The sequence below is a fragment of the Scyliorhinus torazame genome, chromosome 23 (assembly GCF_047496885.1).
Source record: "Scyliorhinus torazame isolate Kashiwa2021f chromosome 23, sScyTor2.1, whole genome shotgun sequence".
Classification (NCBI taxonomy): domain Eukaryota; kingdom Metazoa; phylum Chordata; class Chondrichthyes; order Carcharhiniformes; family Scyliorhinidae; genus Scyliorhinus; species Scyliorhinus torazame.
In genome coordinates, this window is record NC_092729.1 from 34583473 (window position 1) to 34603051 (window position 19579).

Genomic DNA, 19579 nt, shown 5'->3' on the forward strand with positions numbered 1-19579 from the left:
ATTGGAGTTAGACACAGATAGTCTTCGACCAGAGCTCTACAATCTAGTCTGACACATCGCCCTGTGCCAGTACTGAGGGTGCATTTCACTATTGGAGGTGGCTAGAAACACACTGGGACTTGTGCTTCATAAATACTACCTGTAACAACCCTGTGGCTTTAGTCAGGGAGCAGCTCAGTGGACTGTGAGGCCGGTTTGTTTTCCGGAGAGACGCCATCAGTGGGTTGTACCCCTCGGGCAACCTACGGTATCCATGTGACCTCACCCTGTCAGCTGTTCCCCCTGCCGGCGGTGTGGTGAACGGCAGGTTAAATCCCAACAATCAGCACTCTCTAAAAAAGGAGATGGTGGCCTGTGATCCTCGGAGACTCAGGGTGCTTTCAGGCAGATCAATGGAGATTTTTGTCCTAACAATGGCCCTAATATATATTTTTCTGATACATTTAGAACTAATCTACCCACTTTCCCTTTACCATAGATCCGCTGGCAAAGCCAAGGGCAGTCCTTGATCAATGGACCGGAGTGTATGTAAGAGGAGAGACTCTCACTGTTACCTGCACAGTGACTGGAGATCATCGAGAAAAATACTTCAATTTTTACAAAGATAAACAACGTTTGTCCTTCCGTCAAATTGACAGAAAGAACAAAATTGGACCATTCCGGGTCACTGATAGAAGAAATGAAGGGCGATATGCCTGTCAATATGGAATTTCCGCCGGTGGTAGGCAGTTAATATCCCCAATGAGCGAGACTGTGGATGTGACCATATCAGGTAAATAACATGGAATAGAAAATTCTATATTTATTCTGTGGGCTTTACGTATTGATTATTTCAGCTCCGGTTCCGGGCAATAACAATTTAACTTTCATTTGGGGTGGCTCCGTGTCACCGGGCTGGCACGGTAGAAGCGACAGTATTTCTAAATGAGTGTCCATTTCATTCATCAACGATTGATTCTCTAAATGACAGAATGTGGCATGAATTCACCAATGGTGCATCGGCTGTGGATTTGGGGACTCAGAGAGCCGGTATGGGGAGTGGGTGGTTGTCAAATTTGATGCAGGGTTTGAGGGGTATATTAGTAGGGAAAGGTGCATTCACTGGGAGATATTTAGCTAGCTCCGGTGAAATCACAGTCCTGTGATTTAGGAGTTGATTACATAATATTGCTTGAAAGGAGCGGACTCTGCCATTGATTTTCTGTACCAACGAATGAACATTCCGATCCTACAGCCCCCATGGAGAGCTATATGTTGCTTCGTTAAACGCCACTGTCATGTGAGAGTACCTTTCTGAAATGGATGTTGATTACTGCAGTTATGTCAGAGAGTGGGTCGAGCTGGGCTGTCTGTCAGCTTTTTCTTTCGCTTCAGGCTTTTAATGAAGGGTGGGTTTGGTTTCATTTTAATTTTGGAGAAGCTAAAATGACACCAGGATGTGTATGAATCCCTGCAAGCATATGAATGTTCATTTGGGGTTTTCAAAGTGGTAACTGCTTTCAGTGGTGAATTTAAACCTGATGTGCTTCTGTTAAGTTTTTTAAAAAGTCTTATGGATGTTAAAAGGAAAGCATGGATTACTTAGTGTTGTATTATTTGGGGGTTGTATATGAATGACTGGTTGCTAAGATGTTCGCTATGTTTTATAAATGTTAACTTGTGTTCATGGAATAAATATTGTTTTGCTTTCAAATTCCTTTTCCATTTCTGCTGTACCGCTCCTGTAGAGTGGGCCGTGTGCTCCCCTTACCACAATCTATTGAAATTTGTGGGTCAGGTAGGGCAGCACCGTGGCGCATTGCTGCCTCATGGCCCCGAGGTCCCAGGTTCAATCCCGGCTCTGGGTCACTGTCCGTGTGGAGTTTGGACATTCTCCCCGTGATTGCGTGGGTTTCTCCCCCACAACTCAAAGATGTGCAGGGTCGGTGAATTGGTCACGCTAAATTGCCCTTTAATTGGAAAAATGAATTGGGTACACTAAATGAAAATCAAAAAGTTGTTGGTCTGGTGAACTCCATGATGCACTTTGGGGTTCTCTAAACCCTGGTCCAGAAGACCACTCTCCAACCTCCAGCCATCCAACTGGTCATTCACTCTCTTTCCTGGTATGACCAATAGTTCAACTTCATTTGGATTGTCTCCATGCAAATTCACCGTACATATAATTTTGGCTTTGTCTCGATATGTATATTCACCCGGTTAATCCAGACAGACACGCATATATATATTATCAAGATTAAACCAGACTGACACTCCAGACGTTGTCAGTATTGAGTGCTACACTATTGGAGCTAGATACAGATAGTCTTGTACCAGATCTCTATAATCTAGTCTGACATATCCCCCGGTGCCAGTATTGAGGGTGCATTTCACTATTGGAGGTGGCTATATACACACTGGGACTTGTGCTTCATAATTCAGGCTGAAAATACCACCTGTAACAAACCTGTGGATTTAGTCAGGGAGCAGCTCAGTGGACTGTGAGGCCGTTTTGTTTTCCGGAGAGACGCCAACAGTGGGTTGTATCCCTCGGGCAACCTACTGTATACATGTGACCTCACACTGTCAGCTGTCCCCCCTGCCTGCGGTGTGGTGAACGGCAGGTTAAATCCCAACAATCAGCTCTCTCTAAAAAAGGAGATGGTGGCCTGTGATCCTCAGAGACTCAGGGTGCTTTCAGAAAGATCAATGGAGATTTTTGTCCTAACAATGGCTCTAATATGTATTCTTCTGATACATTTATAACTATTCTATCCACTTTCTCTTAACCATAGATCCCCTAAAAAAGCCAAGGGCAGTCCTTGATCAATCAACCGGAGTATATGTAAGAGGAGAGACTCTCACTATTACCTGCACAGTTACTGGAGATAATCGAGAAAAATACTTCAATTTTTACAAAGATAAACAACGTTTGTCCTCCCGTCAAATTGTCAGAAACGACAATTTTGGAACATTCCGGGCCACTGATAGAAGAAGTGAAGGGCGATATGCCTGTCAATATGAAATTTCCGTCAGTGGTAGGCAGCTAATATCCCCAATGAGCGAGACTGTGGAGGTGACCATATCAGGTAAATAACATTGAAATGAAACTTCTATGTTTATTCTGTAGGCTTTACGTATTGATTATTTCAGCTCCGGTTCACGGCAATAACAATTTAACTTTCATTTGGGGCGGCTCCCTGTCACCGAGGTGGCACGGTAGAAGCGAACAGTATTTCTAAATGAGTGTCCATATCATTCCTCAACGATTGATTCTGTAAATGACCGAATGTGACATGATTTCACCGATGGTGCATCAACTGTGGTCGTGGGGACTCAGAGCCGGTCGGGGGTGCGGCTCGTGGTGATATTGGTGGTAAGGTGTGAGGGGTATGTTAGTAGGGAAAGATTCATCCATTCGGGGGCGAAATTGATATTCTAAGGTGAAACCAAATATCCTGTGGCGGAGGGGGTTTATTACAGGCATAAAGTACCGGACTGTGCCATTGATTTCCTATATCAACGAATGCCCAATTCCGTACCCCCTTCCCCCTGGAGTGGTATCTACTGCATATACTGTCAAATGTCACCCTACAACCTGCACCAACCTCGTCATTCATTCTCCTTGTTCGTATCACCAGCAGTTCGACTTCATTTGGGTTATCTCCAGTTGAAATCTCCCGACCGATAATTGTAGCTTTGTCTCGGAGATAGGCATGTTGTCACATCATTGAATTTACAGTGCAGAAGGAGGTCATTCGGCCCATCGTGTCTGCACCGGCTCTTGGAAAGAGCACCCTACCAAAGGTCAACACCTCCACGCTATCCCCATAACCCAGTAATCTCACCAACACTCAGGGCAATTTTGGACACTAAGGGCAATTTATCATGGCCAATCCACCTAACCTGCACATCTTTGGACTGTGGGAGGAAACCGGTGCACCCAGAGGAAACCCACGCAGACACGGGGAGGACGTGCAGACTCCGCACAGACAGTGACCCAAGCCGGAATCGAACCTGGGACCCTGGAGCTGTGAAGCAATTCTGCTATCCACAATGCTACCGTGCTGCCCCGGTAATATCCTCAATATCAAGCAACATAATCGTAAACTCACTGTACCCCCTCCAAAGCCTCCATATCCTTCAGGCTCAATGCCGTGGATGAAGGAGAACCTGACATATTCCTACATTCCGAGTTTCTCTACCTGCGTTTTCACTTTTAGTTACCTGTCGACCTGTACACTCAGGTCCCTCTGCCTTTCACTACCTCGGAAGTTCTGATATGTATTGCTTATTTCGCACTCGTATTAGACGTTTGAAAATGCATTACCTCACATTTGTCCACATCAGACTCCATCTGGCACTCTCTGCCGAAGTCTCCAACCGATCTGTATCCTGCTGTGCAGACCCGATGGGCCGAATGGCCTCCTTCTGCACTGCATGTTCTATCTTTATGTTCATCAACTGCAAATATGTATCCAGCTCTCTTCGGCAAAGTCCAATGCAATCCACCTCCAACACTAGGCAGCGCATTCAAAACCCCCAAAACCGATCACTCATAGCTCTCTTGATTGCCGTCTTGTAATTGTGACCGCTAGTCACTGATATACCAATTAGTGGAAAAGGAATATTCTCTTGACCCTATCAAAATTGTTCAGAATATTCGCCGCTTAATGTTCTCTGATCCAAGGAAACCTGTACAAGGAGGATGGGCCGCATCTCACCTGCAGGGGCACTAATATCTTGGCTGGTAGGTTTGCTAGAATCGGGAGGATTTACCGTAGTCTGTCAGGGGTTGGAAACCCCTCAGCGTTAGCGTAGAAAGTGTAATAACTGAAGGGGAAACATAGAACAAAATAAGAGATCGACATCAGCCGCAGGCAGAGCAAAGAGGGTGACAAGTGTGAGAAGAGTGGAGTCAATGCAGGACTGAGGATGTTGTATGTTAATGCGCACAGTGTACGGAACAAGGTAAATGAGCTTGTTGTACGCATTGAAATTGGCCGGTACGATGATGTGGGCATCACAGAGATGGTGCTGCAGGGGGATCAGGACTGGTATCTATATATCCAAGGATATGTGTCCTATCAAAAGGGCAGGTAGGTGGTCAAAGGGGCGGGGTTGCATTATTGGTAAGAATGAAGATAAATCGATCGCAACGAGTGGTATGGGACAGAAGGCATAGAATCTCCAGGTAGGCTGAGGAATCGCAAAGGTAAAAGTACCTGATGGGAGTTATGTCCAGGCCCCCTGGCACTGGTCAGGATGTGTGGCAGATAATAAATCAGGAGATAGAAAAGGCAAGTGAAAAAGGCAATATTGTGTTATGGGCGAGGCGTTTTCAGGACCCCAAAATGTATCATGGAGTTCAACCAACCTCTGCTATTAATGGATGTGTTGCTTTTCCTAGCACACGGCTTTTTCCTTAGTTGTGGGATTATAATTATGGACACGTGGGTTTTAAAACACAAAACAATGTTTATTCCATGAACTCAACTCACATCTTAAATAAACATTGGATCTCTCAACACCCCTTACTACAAAGATAACTCAGAATATATTGCAACAGTAAACAACTCCTTAAAATGTTCCTTCAAACTTCCAAGAGACTTAACATCTTTAAACAGTATCACATCAGGTTAAAGGATATATATTTTTCTGTAAAATGGCATAGATCTATTAGCTCGGTTGACTTCAGCTCCAGCACCTTGCTTTCTTCCTACAAACACTCTGAAACACACAGACACACACAACCTGCTTTTTCCAACTGGCTTTCTCCCTCCAATCAACTCATAGCGTACCAGAACTTCTCACACTGGCTTTCTCCTTTTAATTAGCTCACAGCAAAACAGCCAGGCACTTTGAAACTGCCCTCAGCAAAACCAGCCAGGCACTTTTCAAACTGCAAAACCAAACTGCAAAATTGCTGAACTGAACTGAGCTCCACGCACTCTATGACATCATTGTTTTCTTAAATGTACATTGCTTAAATATCCAGTTCTTAAAGGCACTCTCGCATGACACCTCCCCCCCCCCCCCCCCCCCCCCGCCCAAAGAAAATTAAACCCAACAACTTCAAGATGGTTTCATTTTTCGCCTTTGCACCATCAATTAAGAAATGCACAAAGTAAATATACATTTTCATTTAAAGAAAACCACACACTCAAACAGGTATAATAATATAGTCCATTCATCTTTGTTCTTCTTCCTCCAACCGAAATCCTTCTCGACTGACAGCCTCTTTGAACAAAGTCTCTGCACGATCCATCTATTCCTCTACTCCTCGGTATTTCTCTTCAGAATCAGATACTTTATTTCAATCTGACCACAGAGTCCCTTGCAATTCTCCAATACAGGAACATTGGTGATCACAGCTTTCAGGTAGTCAAATGCCTGTTGAAAGTCCGCTGTCCATTGAAATTTTTGACGTGTCATTAGCAAGTCCATCAGTGGAGTAATCACGCCGCAAAACTTTTGCACAACTGTTCGATCAAATTCATTCATGCTAGGAGATCACATTATTTCTCTTCGTCTTGAGGGTACTGGAAACTCCGCAAGGAAAGTGTTTCGGGCTTCTCCAAATTCACTTTCGGCTCGGTTCATCACCAAACCCGCCTCCTGAAGTCGATCGAAGAACTCTACACGATGTTTTAAATGTTCTTTCCATGTCTGGAAGTTGGAAATAAAAGCAAATTGTCCCACTTTCTCCATTCAATCCTTCAATGGTGGGATAGGATAAAAGTCCGTTCTTGTAACTGTATTCACCTTTCGATAGTCCACACACAACCGTTGGGTACCGTTTGGTTTAGTTACCATCACTATGGCTGAGCTCCACTGACTGCAACCCACTTCAATTATGCCATTTTTAAGCATACTCTCACTCTCTCTGTTAACCTGTGACAATTTTAAAGGGTTAAGTATATATGGATGTTATTTGATAGGAACCGCATTTCCCACTTCTACATCATGTACAGCCATTTTAGTACTTCCCAAATTAACTCTCCAAACGTTCCCATGTGATATCAATAACTCTTACAGGTCCGTTCGTTTTTCCTCTGGAAGGTAACTTAACAATTCATCCCAATTTTTAAGAACATCCCCATTTTCCAATTTAATTTGAGGTATGTCAAATTCAGCCATCTGGATTTGGCTCGTCACTTTGAGTTAGAATCATTAAAACCTCCTTTTTCTCTCCTTCCCTTTCAAAGTACCTTTTAAGCATATACACATGACACACTCGGTGAGTCTTCCTTCTATCTGGTGTTTTTAACCACATAATTCACCTCACTTAATTTCCTTTCAATTTGATTCGGTCCACAAAACCTAGCTTTTAAAGGCTCCCCTCCCACTGGTAACAACACTAAAACTTTATCCCCATTGGCAAAACTACGAACTTTGCATTTCTTATCCGCTACCCGTTTCATCACATATTGTGCAACTTTCAAATGTTGTCTAGCCAATTCACCTGCTCTATTTACTCGTTCCCTAAAATTTGACACGTAATCCAATAGTGTAATTTCCTGTTTCTCACCCACCAATTTTTCCCTAATCAATGTAAGTGGTTCTCTTACCTCATGACCAAAAATTAGTTCAAAAGGACTAAATTTGGTATACTCATTAGGCGCATCTCTAATTACAAACAGTACGAATGGAATTCTTTTATCCCAATCCACTGGATAATCTTGACAATACGCCCTCAACATTGTCTTTAATGTCTGATGCCACCTTTCTAGCGTTCCCTGCGATTCTGGATGGTACGAAGTTGATTTAAATAGTTTTCTTCCTCAGCTGTCCATAACTTCTTTGACTAACTTTGAAGAAAATTCGTCCCTTGATCCGATTGAATTTCTGTGGGTATTCCATATCTCGTAAATAATTTAAATAACTCCTCCACAATCCTTTTAGCTATAATATTATGTACTGGAATGGCCTCTGGAAACCTAGTAGACACATACATTACAGTCAAAAGATATTGATTCCTACTTTTTGTTTTAGGAAGCGGTCCTACACAATCGATTAGGACCCTTGTAAAAGGTTCTCCAAATGCTGGAATGGGTATTAAAGGCGCTGGTTTTATCACCACTCGAGGTTCCCCTATCACTTGGCATGTGTCACATGATTGACAAAATTTAACTACATATTTATGGATTCCAGGCCAATAAAAATGTTTCTGGACTTTAGCTTGCATTTTCCTTATTCCCAAATGACCTCCCACTGGTACCTCATGTGCAACTCGCAACACCTCCTTTCTGTACCTTACCGGCAATACTACTTGATGAACGTCTTCCCACTTTTCATTCGTCTGCATATGTACAGGTCTCCATTTTCTCATCAAGACATCATTTTTACAGTAATAGCACTCTGGTATACTCTCAGATTCCTCTTCCGTATATGCTTTCTGATATATGCGTTTTATTTCCACATCTTTCTGTTGTAACTCCGCCAATTTTCCAGAACCAAAAATATCCGCCTGATCCTCCTCCACCTGTTCTTGTTCTTTTTCAACCATCTGATCAAAATTCGTTTCTGATAATTGCACTTCAACTTCATCTTCACTCCTTGATTTCTGCTCTTGTCTTAACCTTTGACTTTGCGACCTTGTTACTACACAATCCTGAAAAATCCCAGGATGTTCGTCCTTCAACACTTCAGTTCTCTGATTTTCCACTGGCTTATCAACCACAGTAGGCATCACTCCCACCTGCGATCCAGCCATATCATTACCCAAGATAAACTGTATTCCTGGACAAGGTAGTTTATCTATTACTCCTACTACCACGTCACCACTCTTCACTGGACTTTCAAACCTTACCTGAAATAATGGAACACTACTCCTCTAAACCTGAATTCCACAAATCACCACCTTTTCTGGCAACATTCTTCCCAAACTACATAATTCCTCATCTCATACCAATAAAGATTGACTATCCTCTGTATCTCTTACTATTGTGACTTTTTTTCCTGCTGCTCCTGATACACATGAGTAAACTTTACCCACACAAGTAAATTCTTTAAATACATCTGGCACATTCTTAACAATTACTTCTTGAACAGACTGTCCAATCGATTGCACCTGCTACGCTTCCCTTGGGCTTTCCTTTACCACTCTACCAAACCCCACTGTCTTATCTTGTTTTACCACACCAGCCTTCCCAGTGCTTTTCCTCAACCCCCCAACACTGTGACGTTACATGGCCTAGTTTATTACAGTGAAAACATCTGAAACTTTTCATTTTTTTTCCACCCTCCTGGATTTATTTTTTAATCTGAGGTACACTCTCTTTATTGTCTCCCATCAGATCACCTTTACCTTTACCACTTGAGTATTTCTCATGTCCCCAGTTTCTATCCCTCACTGGCTGAAACTGATGTCGGAAACCAATCTTTGATTTATGCACTAATTCATAATCATCTGCCATTTCCGCAGCTAATCCTACAGTTTTAACCCTCTGTTCTTCCACATGAGTTCTCACTACATCAGGAATTGCATTTTTAAACTCTTCCAAAAGTATAATATCTCTGAGAGCTTCAAACGTTTGGTCTATTTCCAAAGCCCTTATCCACCTATCAAAATTACTCTGTTTGAGCCTTTCAAGCTCCATGCATGTTTGACCAAATTCTATCCTTAAATTTCTAAACCTTTGTCTGTAAGCTTCAGGCACTAGCACGCATGCACTTAAGATGGATTTATTCACCTCTTCATACGTTCCAGGTACCTCCTCCGGTAGTGATGCAAACACTTCACCAGCTCTAACTACCAGCTTTGTTGGAACCAGTAACATGCACATGTCCTGTGGCCATTTCATTTGTTTAGCTACATTCTCAAATGAAATGAAAAAGGCTTCCACGTCCTTCTCTTCAATCCTTGGCAATGCTTGGACATATTTAAATAGATTCCCAACAAACCTTCGACTCTCTTTATCGTTTTCCCTGATCTGTATCTCCCTTTCATTTTCTTTTTGTTCTGCTAGGGCTATTCATTCTTTTCTCCTTTCTTCTCTCTCCTTTTCTTTTTCCTCTCTCTGTCTTTCTCTTTCTTTTTCCTCTCTCTCTATCTCTTTCTTTTTCCTCTATCTCACTCTCGTACGTCAGCCGCTTTAATTCTCTCTCATGTTCCATTTGTTTAATTTGCAACTGAATTTTTGCCATTTACAATGAGTCAAACTCTATCTTGGCAAATTTAAATGCTTAACCACCGCCATAATTACCTCATCTTTTCGCATTTTGTCAGGTAATGTTAACTGCAATGTTCTTGCCAAATCTAACAGTCTGCTTTTCGTTTCTGTCCGTAAACTACTACGTGTGACATTCTCCACCCCCAAAAACTTCTGAGCTTCTGAAAGAGCCATTATTCAGAACACTCTCACATGAACTAAAATACCGCACCGGAAAAGCAACAAGCCTTCACTGTCTTTAAGTTCACAAAAGCCAATCCAATAGATAGACTTTTATCCCGGGCGAGCCCCAAATTGTTATGGGCGAGGCTTTTTTAGAACCCCAAAATGTATCATGGAGTTCAACCAACCTCTCCCTTTAATGGATTTGTTGCTTTTCCTCGCACACGGCGTTTTCCTTAGGTGTGGTATTACAATTATGGACACGTGGGTTTTTAAACACAAAACAATGTTTATTTCATGAACTCAACTAACATCTGAAATAAACATTGGATCTCTGAACACCCCTTACTTCAAAGATAACTCAGAAAATATTGCAACAGCCAATAACTCCTTACAATGTTCCTCCAAACGTCCAAGAGACTCAACACCTTTAAACAGTATCGCATCAGGTTAAAGGATATATATTTTTTCTGTAGAATGGCAGAGATATATTAGCTCGGTTAACTTCAGCTCTTCCTGCAAACTTGCTGTCTTCCTGCAAACTCTCTGGGAAAATACAGACACATACAACCTGCTTTTTTCCATCTGGCTTTCTGCCTCCAACCAACTCATAGCAAACCAGAACTTCTCAAGGTGCTGTCTCACACTGGTTTTCTTATTTTAATCAGATCACAGCAAAACAGCCGGGCACTTTTAAACTGATCTCAGCAAAACCAGCCAGTAACTTTTCAAACTGCAAAACCAAACTGCAAAATGGCTGAACTGAACTGAGCTCCACCCACTCTATGACATCACTGTTTTCTTAAAGGTACATTGCTTAATCATCCAGATCTTAAAGGCACTCTCGCATGAAAATTGCAATAATCATGGCGGATTTCAATATGCAGGTGCACTGGGGAAATCAATTTCGTTGTGGATCCCAAGAAAAGGAATTTGTGGAATGCCGAACAGATGTTTTTTTAAGAGCAGCTTGCGACAGAGCTTGCTCGGAAACAGGCAATTCTGGGTTTGGTGATGTGCAATGAGGTAACTTGATTAGGGAACTTAATGTGAAGGAACCCTTAGGGAGCAGTGACCACAATATGTTAGAATTTACCCTGCAGTTTGATAGGAAGTTGCTGGAATCAGATGTAACGGTATTAAAATTAAATAAGGAAAACTACAACGACATGAGGAAGGAGCCGGCCAGTGTTCATTGGAAAAGACGCCTAGCAGGGAAAACAATGGATCAGCAATGGAAGGAGCTTTTGGGGATTATTCGGGAGGCACAACATAAATTCATCCCATTGAGGAGGAAACATGCTTAGGGGAGGATAAGGAATCCATGGCTGACGAGGGAAGTAAAGAATCAGATGAAAACAAAAGATAAAAGGTTGCAAATTGGCGAGGATTAGTGGGAAGCCAGGGGATTGGGAAGCCTTTAAAAGCGAGCAGACAACTACTAAAAAAACAGAAACGGGGGAGAACATGAAATATGAGGGTTTTGTAAGGGCCACGAAGAATCCAGGACGAGTTTTAAGGATACAAAGTAATAACATTTATTTACTATAACATATATACATAACAGTAGCAGTAACTTCCCTTGCTACATACCCCTTCCTGCTGGTTCCTGAACTGGCCAGCTTATTTATACTAGGAGTTTACTAGTGGTTTCTCCGCCCCCCTCATTGGGGAAGCTCATACTCCCACAGGATTGTGGGATAGTCATTAGTCCCCAGCCAATGGTAAGTAGGCAGGGTATAACATCCCCCCCCCCCCCCCCCAAAGTCCAAGGAATCCACCGAAGACCATGGCGAAGGAGGGCGTCGGACTCGTTTGGCCGCAGGCCGGACACCATTTGCACACAGCGGTGGATCAGGCAGCGTGTAACGAGACGGAGACCAGCGCGTCCATGATGAATGGCGCGGTTGTACATCCACTGCCCGTGGACCCGAGGATTCCCCCTCTTATGCATCCTGTGTCTCCATCTCGGAGTCAGAGTCTGCTGCCTCCGTCATGTCAGCGTCTCTATCTCCATTCGGTCCCGTAAAGACCTGCGCACGCTTCGAGTGAGGCACCAGTGGAAGATTGTGAGGACTACCTTCCCTTGTCTCTGGTCTCTGTGGCTGTTGAAATGAGCCCCGGGGGCGGGGAATCTTTTGAGGGGATGGTCTTCTGGACCGAACGTGGTCTACATATTTTCGCTGGAGACGACCCTGGGCTTGCACTTGGGAAGACATAGGGACCGTTTGGCAAAAGATTACACCAGGAACCCATTGGGCACCACCAGCAAAATTCCGAACGGGTGCAAACTGCCGAATCGGCCGATGCCGAGAAAATCCCTGTCACTGCCGTTCTTGTGTGTGGCGTACTTTTGCGCCAATGTCCGGGAAAACCATACTCAGGCGGGTGCGACGTGTCCGGCCCATTAGGAGTTCTGCGGCAGCTACCCCAGTCACTGCATGGCGGCGGGGGGGGGGGGGGTCCTGTACGTAAACAAAAAGCGAGCCTGTCTCGAGTCCATTGATCCGGAAGACTGCTTCTTTAGGCCTCTTTTGAATGTCTGCACTGCGCGCTCTGCCAACCTATTTGAAGCCGGGTGGTAAGGGGCAGTGCGGATATGGCGGATGCCGTTCACCTTCGTGAACCTCGCAAACTCCTCACTCGTGAATGGAGGGCCATTGTCCGTTACCAGCACCTCGGGGAGGCCATGCGTACTAAACGATAGACACATTGTTTCAATTGTTGCACAGGACGTTGTCCCCTGCATCTTATGCACCTCTAGCCATTTGGACTGGGCGTCAATTAGTAGAAGGAACATGGATCCTTGAAAAGGGCCCGCAAAATCTGCCCAAGGCCGCGCTGGCCATTACCAGTGATGTAGGGGCGCTGCCGGCGGAAGCTTCTGATGCTCCTGGCAAATGGAGCAGTTTTGGGCCACCTTCTCAATGTCGGTGTCGAGGCCTGACCACCAGACATAACTCCGGGCCAACATTTTCATTTTGGTCACACCTGGATGCCCATTGTGCAAGTCTGATAGTATCAGCTCCTGGCCTTTTCCCGGGACAATCACACGCATCCCCCACAAGAGGATGCCGTCTTCCACGCTGAATTCTGACAGCTTGGAGGAAAATGCCCGCAACTCGCCTGGGAGCTGTCTATGCTGCCCACCATACAGGACTATGTGCCGAACCTTTGACAGGACTGGCTCCGTCTGGGTCCACTCACGGATCTGTGATGCCGTGACAGGCAAGGTGTCCATAAAACATAGGGTTGCAACCACCTCACCGATCGTGGGGGTCGACATGGGGCCGGTCGATAAAGGCAATCGGCTCAGTGTGTCGGCATTTGCTGTCTGCGCACCTGGTTTGTGCTCCAGAGAATACTCGTAGGCAGCAAGCAACAAAGCCCAGCGCTGGATCCGTGCAGAAGGAATCGGCGGTATTGGCTTATCCTCTCTGAAAAGTCCCAGCACGGGCTTATGATCAGTCACGATAGTGAAATGGCGGCCGTACACGTACTGGTGGAAGCGTTTCACCGCAAAAACCACTGCCAAGCCCTCCTTCTCGATCTGCGTGTACTTTTTCTCCGCTGCAGTCAATGTGCGGGAGGCGAAAGCTATCGGTCGTTCGGCCCCGTTCTCCACCTTGTGGGACAGGACGGCCCCAATACCATACGGGGATGCATCACATGTGACGAGCAAAGTCTTTCCAGGATCATAGTGGGTTAGTAACCCAGACAACGACAATTGTTGCTTTACCCGCCGGAAAGCGGTTTCTTGCGGCTGACCCCAAACCTAGGTGTGATTTTTCTTTAGCAGAAGGTGCAAAGGGGCCAGCGTAGTTGCCAGATTGGGGAGGAACTTCCCGTAATAGTTTATGAGACCGAGAAAACAACGAAGATGCGAAGTGTCAGCCGGGGTGGGGGGCCTGTTGAATTGCACGCACCTTCTCTGCGATGGGGTGCAGACCTTCGCATTCCACCCGATAACCTAGGTAGACTACTTCCTTTGCATGAAATACGCACTTTGTGCGACGTAAACGGACTCCAGTCTCCGAAAGGCGTCAAAGGACAGCCTCCAGATTTTCCAAATGTTCCTGCTCCGAGTCCCTGTAATCAAAACGTCATCTAGGTAGACAGCCACACGTGGTAAACCTCTCAAAATGTCCACCATAACACGTTGAAAAATTGCGCAGGCAGAGGATACTCCAAAGGTCAATTGTGTATATTCATACAGGCCCCGGTGTGTATTAATCGTTACATATGGTCGGGAGGCAGGGTCCAGCTCCAACTGCAGGTAGGCGTGACTCATATCTAATTTTGTGAACGAGAGTCCACGTGCAAGTTTCGCGTAAAGATCCTCGATGCGAGGCATTGGATATCGGTTGAATCGGGACACCGTATTCACTGTAAGTTTATAGTCGCCAAACAAGCGAACTGTGGCATCTGGCTTCATTACAGGTACAATTGGTGCTGCCCAGTCAGCAAAACAGACGGGCCTGATAATACCCAAACTCTCCAAACGAGTGAGCTCACCTTCTACCTTCTCGAGCAAGGCGCAAGGCACTGGGCGCGCCCGGAAATAGCACGGCGTGGCTCCTGGTTCAACTTGGATACGGGCTACGGCCCCTTTTATTTTCCCCAAACCAGGCTGGAATACATCTGGGTATCGTCCTAGCACCTCGGTCAACCCTTCAGAAATTGTTTGGAGGATGTGCTGCAATTGCAACCGCAAATGGCGCAACCAGTCCCGACCCAACAGGCTGGGCCCATGGCCGCGCACCACGATAAGTGGGAAACGCCCTTCCTGGCGTCCATAGACAACAGGGATCATTGTAGTTCCAGCAATGTCCAGTGGTTCCCCCGTGTAGGTGGCCAACCTGGGCTGTGAGTCGGTTAATGTAAGAGTCTGTATACCCTGCTTGATGCGGTCGAATGTCCTCTGGGCGATCACGGAGACCGCTGCGCAAGTATCCAACTCCATCTCAAGCGGGTGGCCATTGACCCGTACTGTCACCTTAATGGGGGCCACACGGGGAGCTGCCACACAATGCAACTGCAGGCAGTCATCCTCCGTCTCCATGTCCTCAGAAGTAGTCGCCGCAGGTTCATCCACATGGAAGGTACGGCCTCTGGGCTGGTCCCAGTTTTTGTCGGAACGACGGCGCCTCTGGCGCCGCCAGGACCGCCGTCCGCGACGGGGTCGGCGCCTACAAGTCTGACATGGACATGGCTCCTCATCCATTGACTCTGGAGAAGGCTCCCTTCGGGGAGGAATGTCCGACGGCCACTGGCGTCGGTCCGGATGTTGCCTCGCTCAAGGTACCGCAGGGGTGCGGAGGGACGTTTTCGGACGGAAGGGGTTGCGCCCCAACGCATCCGTTGTGTGTACTGGTTCCAGCTTTCCAGCGCAGCATCAAAAACATCCAAACGTCCGTACAGAGGCATGGTATAATAGAAAACAACTTCCAACCTGTATCCAACAAAAATTCAGGGAGGTGGCTTCAGCAGTGTAGACGGCTATTCACTTTAACCTTCGTTGCCAGTTTTGTAAGGGCCACGAAGAATCTAGCACGAGTTTTAAGGATACAAAGTAATAACATTTATTTACTATAACATATATACATAACAGTAGCAGTAACTTCCCTTGCTACATACTCCTTCCTGCTGTTTCCTGAACTGGCCAGCTTATTTATACAAGGAGTTTACTAGTGGTTTCTCCACCCCCTCATTGGGGAAGCTCATACTCCCACAGGATTGTGGGATAGTCATTAGTCCCCAGCCAATGGTAAGTAGGCAGGTTATAACATAGGGCAAGTTAGCTAGCAATGTAAAAGATATAAAAAAAGTAAGAGAGGCAATAATAGATATTGGGCCACTGGAAAATGTGGCTGGAGAAGTAATAATAGGAAACAGAGAAATGGCAGAAGAACTGAATACTTACATTTATTGTGGAGCAGGGTTTAGAAAACTCCAAAGTATATCATGGAGTTCAGCTGTCCCACGACTTTGAATAGATGTTGCTTATGGGGAGAACAAGGGTCCACTCTCCATCAGTTATGCAACTGAGATCATAAGTATTTTTTTAAAAAAAAACAATGTTTATTCTATGAACACAGTTAACATTTTAAGAAACGCACAGTAAACATCTTATCAACTACGAACACACGTAACCCCAGAGATACAATACTCTATAGATAGCCCTCAATGCCTTTTCCAGCAAGATCCATAGGTTAAACCCTTTTAACAACGATAGCAGGTTTAAATTCTCTCCATAAACAGGTATTTCTTTGAAATTATCAAGTGAGCTGAAGACATTCTTTAGCTTGTCGAGAGTGGTCATTACACATTTGTTTGCTTTGATAATAGCTCTTCAAGTCTGAAAACGAAACCAAAAACATAGCCACAAAGCAGCTTTTCAGCTCAAAACGAAGTAAAAGACTGAAAGACAGCACAGCCCCAGCCAAACACTGACATCACTGCAGCTATTTGCTAAACACCCATTTCCTAAAAAGTACATCCACCTCACACCTCACACCAAGATTAAAAAAATAAACCATCAACTTTAATATGCTTTCATTTTTCACCTTTTTATTTTCCTTTTGAGAAATACTGAGAGTAAAATATCTTTACGTTTCACAAAACAAATGATGCAAACAGGTATAACAACATAATCCATTTTACTTCTTCTTCCTCCACCGAACCTGCTTCTCTTCATCACATTCGTGACAAAGCATCGGCTATCACGTTTTCTCGTCCTGGCACACGTATTATTTTTTAATGAAATGGGTGTAACAGTAACCTCCATCGAAACAGTCCGGCATTGTTATTCCGGAATCGCTCCAAAAACCTCAATGGATTATGATCAGTTTTTCTAATTGTTTCAGACAGATTAATGGTCACACGAATGTGAAAACGTCTCCAAATCCAAGCTCAAAGTCTCCTTCTCAATCGGAGAACACTTCTTCTGGTGCGGGTTTAATTTCTTGGAAAAATAACCAACAGGCCTCGCTTGTCCTTAGTCATGGTCTTGTAGAAGCACTGCACCTCAGCTCACATCACTCGCATCAACAGTCACTTTGAATGGTTTGGTATAATTTGGGATGGCTAACAGAGGAGCAGTGGCTAACACAGACTTCAAGCCATCAAATGCCAGTTGACACTCCGCTGACAACTGAAATTTGCTACGTTTCTTTGGCAAATCCGTCAGCGGAGCGACCACACTGCTGGAATTCGGCATAATTTTCCGGTAAATTCCACTCATGCCAAGAAGTCGCATCATTTCCCTTCGTGCCGACGATACTGGAAACTCCCCAATAACTGTTGTTTTCACAGCCCGTTGCACCATTCGACCCTCTCCGATTCTGTGGCCAAGAAAAGTGACTTGGGTTTCCAAATTCACTTTTGGCTAGGTTTGCTACCAAACCAGGCTCCTGCAGTCGATCGAATAACTCCATCAGATGCTTTAAATGTTCTTTCCATGTCTGGCTGAAAAATCTAGATCGTCGATGCACACCGCACAATTGGGTAATCCTGAAACAACTTTGTTAGTTCACCATTGAAATGTGGCTGGGGCGTTTTTCATGCCAAATGGCACAACGTTGAATTGGTGTACATCATCTGGAGTCACAAAAGTTGAAAACTCCTTCGCTCTTTCGGATAAAGGTACCTGCCAGTAACCTTTAAGTAAATCCAGTTTGGAAATAAAAGTTGATTGTCCCACTTTCGCAATCCTCTAAGCGTGGGATACGATAAGAGTCCGTTCTTGCAACTGCATTCACCTTTCTATAGTTCACACACACCGTTGGGTACTGTCGTGATTCGGTACTTTCAGTATGGGTGAGTTCCATTGGCTACAACCCACTTCAATTATGCCATTTTGAAGCATACTTTCAATCTATGTGTTAACCTGTGCTAATTTTAAAGGATTAAGTCTATATAGATGTTGATTGATAGGAACACCATTTCCCCACATCTACATCGTGTATAGCCATTTTAGTACTTGCCAACCTATCTCCACAAACTGGCCCATGTGATATCAATAACTCTTTCAGGTCAGTTAGGCTTTCCTCTGGAACTTAACTCAACAATTTATCCGAATTTTTAAGAACATCCTCGTTTCCAATTTACTTTGAGGAATGTCAAATTCAAAGTCATCTGGATTCAGTTCTTCACTTTGAGTTCGAATCATTAAAACTTCTTTCTTTTGCTCTCCTTCCCTTTCAAAGTACCTTTAAAGCATCTTCACATGACACACTCGGTGAGTTTTCCTTCTATCTGGCGTTCCTACCACATAATTCACCTCACTTAATTTCCTTTCAATCTGATCCGGTCCACAAACCGTAGCTTTTCAAGGTTCACCTACCACTGGTAACAATACTAAATCGTTATCTCCACTGGCAAAACTGCGAACTTTTTCTTTCTCTTCCGCTTACCGTTTCATCACATGTTATGCAACCTTTAAATGTCGTCTAGCCAATTCCCCTGCTCTATTTAATCGTTCCGTAAAATTTGACACATAATCCAATAATGTAAGTTCCGACTGCTTACTCACCATTTTTTCCGGAATCAATTTAAGTGGCTCTCTTACCGCATGCCCAAAAATTACTTCAAAAGGACTGAATTTGGTTGACTCATTAGGTGCATCCCTAATTGCGAACAGTATGAATGGAATTCCATTATCCTAATCCTCTGTATAATCTTGACAATAAGCCCTCAACATTGTCTTTAATGTCTGATGCCACCTTTGTTACGCTCTCTGCGAATCTGGATGGTACGCAGTTGATTTAAATTGTTTTAGTCATAAGCTATCCATATCTTTGAATAGCCTTGGGGTAAAATCTGACCCTTGATCCGATTGTAATTATGTGAGTTGTCCATATCTCGTAAGAATTGAAGTAATTTCTTCACAATCTTCTCGCTGTAATATTTCGTACTGGAATGGCCTGTGGAAATTTAGTAGACACATTCATTATAGTTTACTAATCCAGTGACTGTGAATGCTGCTGTGTAAACTCGAGTGCTTTAGAGTTGGATGTAAACAGCGCATTCAAAGGATACGTTGCAATGTGTTAATAGCAACTAAACTAAATTTCAGCCGTACTTTGAAGCTACATTAGTTATTTAATGTCGTAACTAAAATCTTCTCAGAATCAGGAGTCATCGAAGACGATCTCAACTGAATAACTGGGGCTTAACCAGTTATAACATCATTGAGTTGGGGGATTGGGTATGAAAAGCGGACACTCAGAGCTGTTCACTGCACTGTGAGTGTTTCTTGTTTA

The 19579-nt window shown here is 44.3% G+C and overlaps 1 protein-coding gene across 1 annotated transcript in view; it reads left to right on the top strand.

Annotated features, from left to right (window-relative positions):
• Positions 1 to 496: 496 nt before the first annotated feature.
• LOC140399731 (immunoglobulin superfamily member 1-like) overlaps positions 497 to 19579 on the top strand; it is a 49411-nt gene continuing 30328 nt past the window's right edge. The window contains exons 1-2 of the mRNA XM_072489244.1: positions 497 to 772; positions 2775 to 3068. Of these exons, the coding sequence (XP_072345345.1) occupies positions 742 to 772; positions 2775 to 3068 (325 nt within the window). The 5' untranslated portion in view covers positions 497 to 741. The remainder of the gene's footprint in view (positions 773 to 2774; positions 3069 to 19579) is intronic.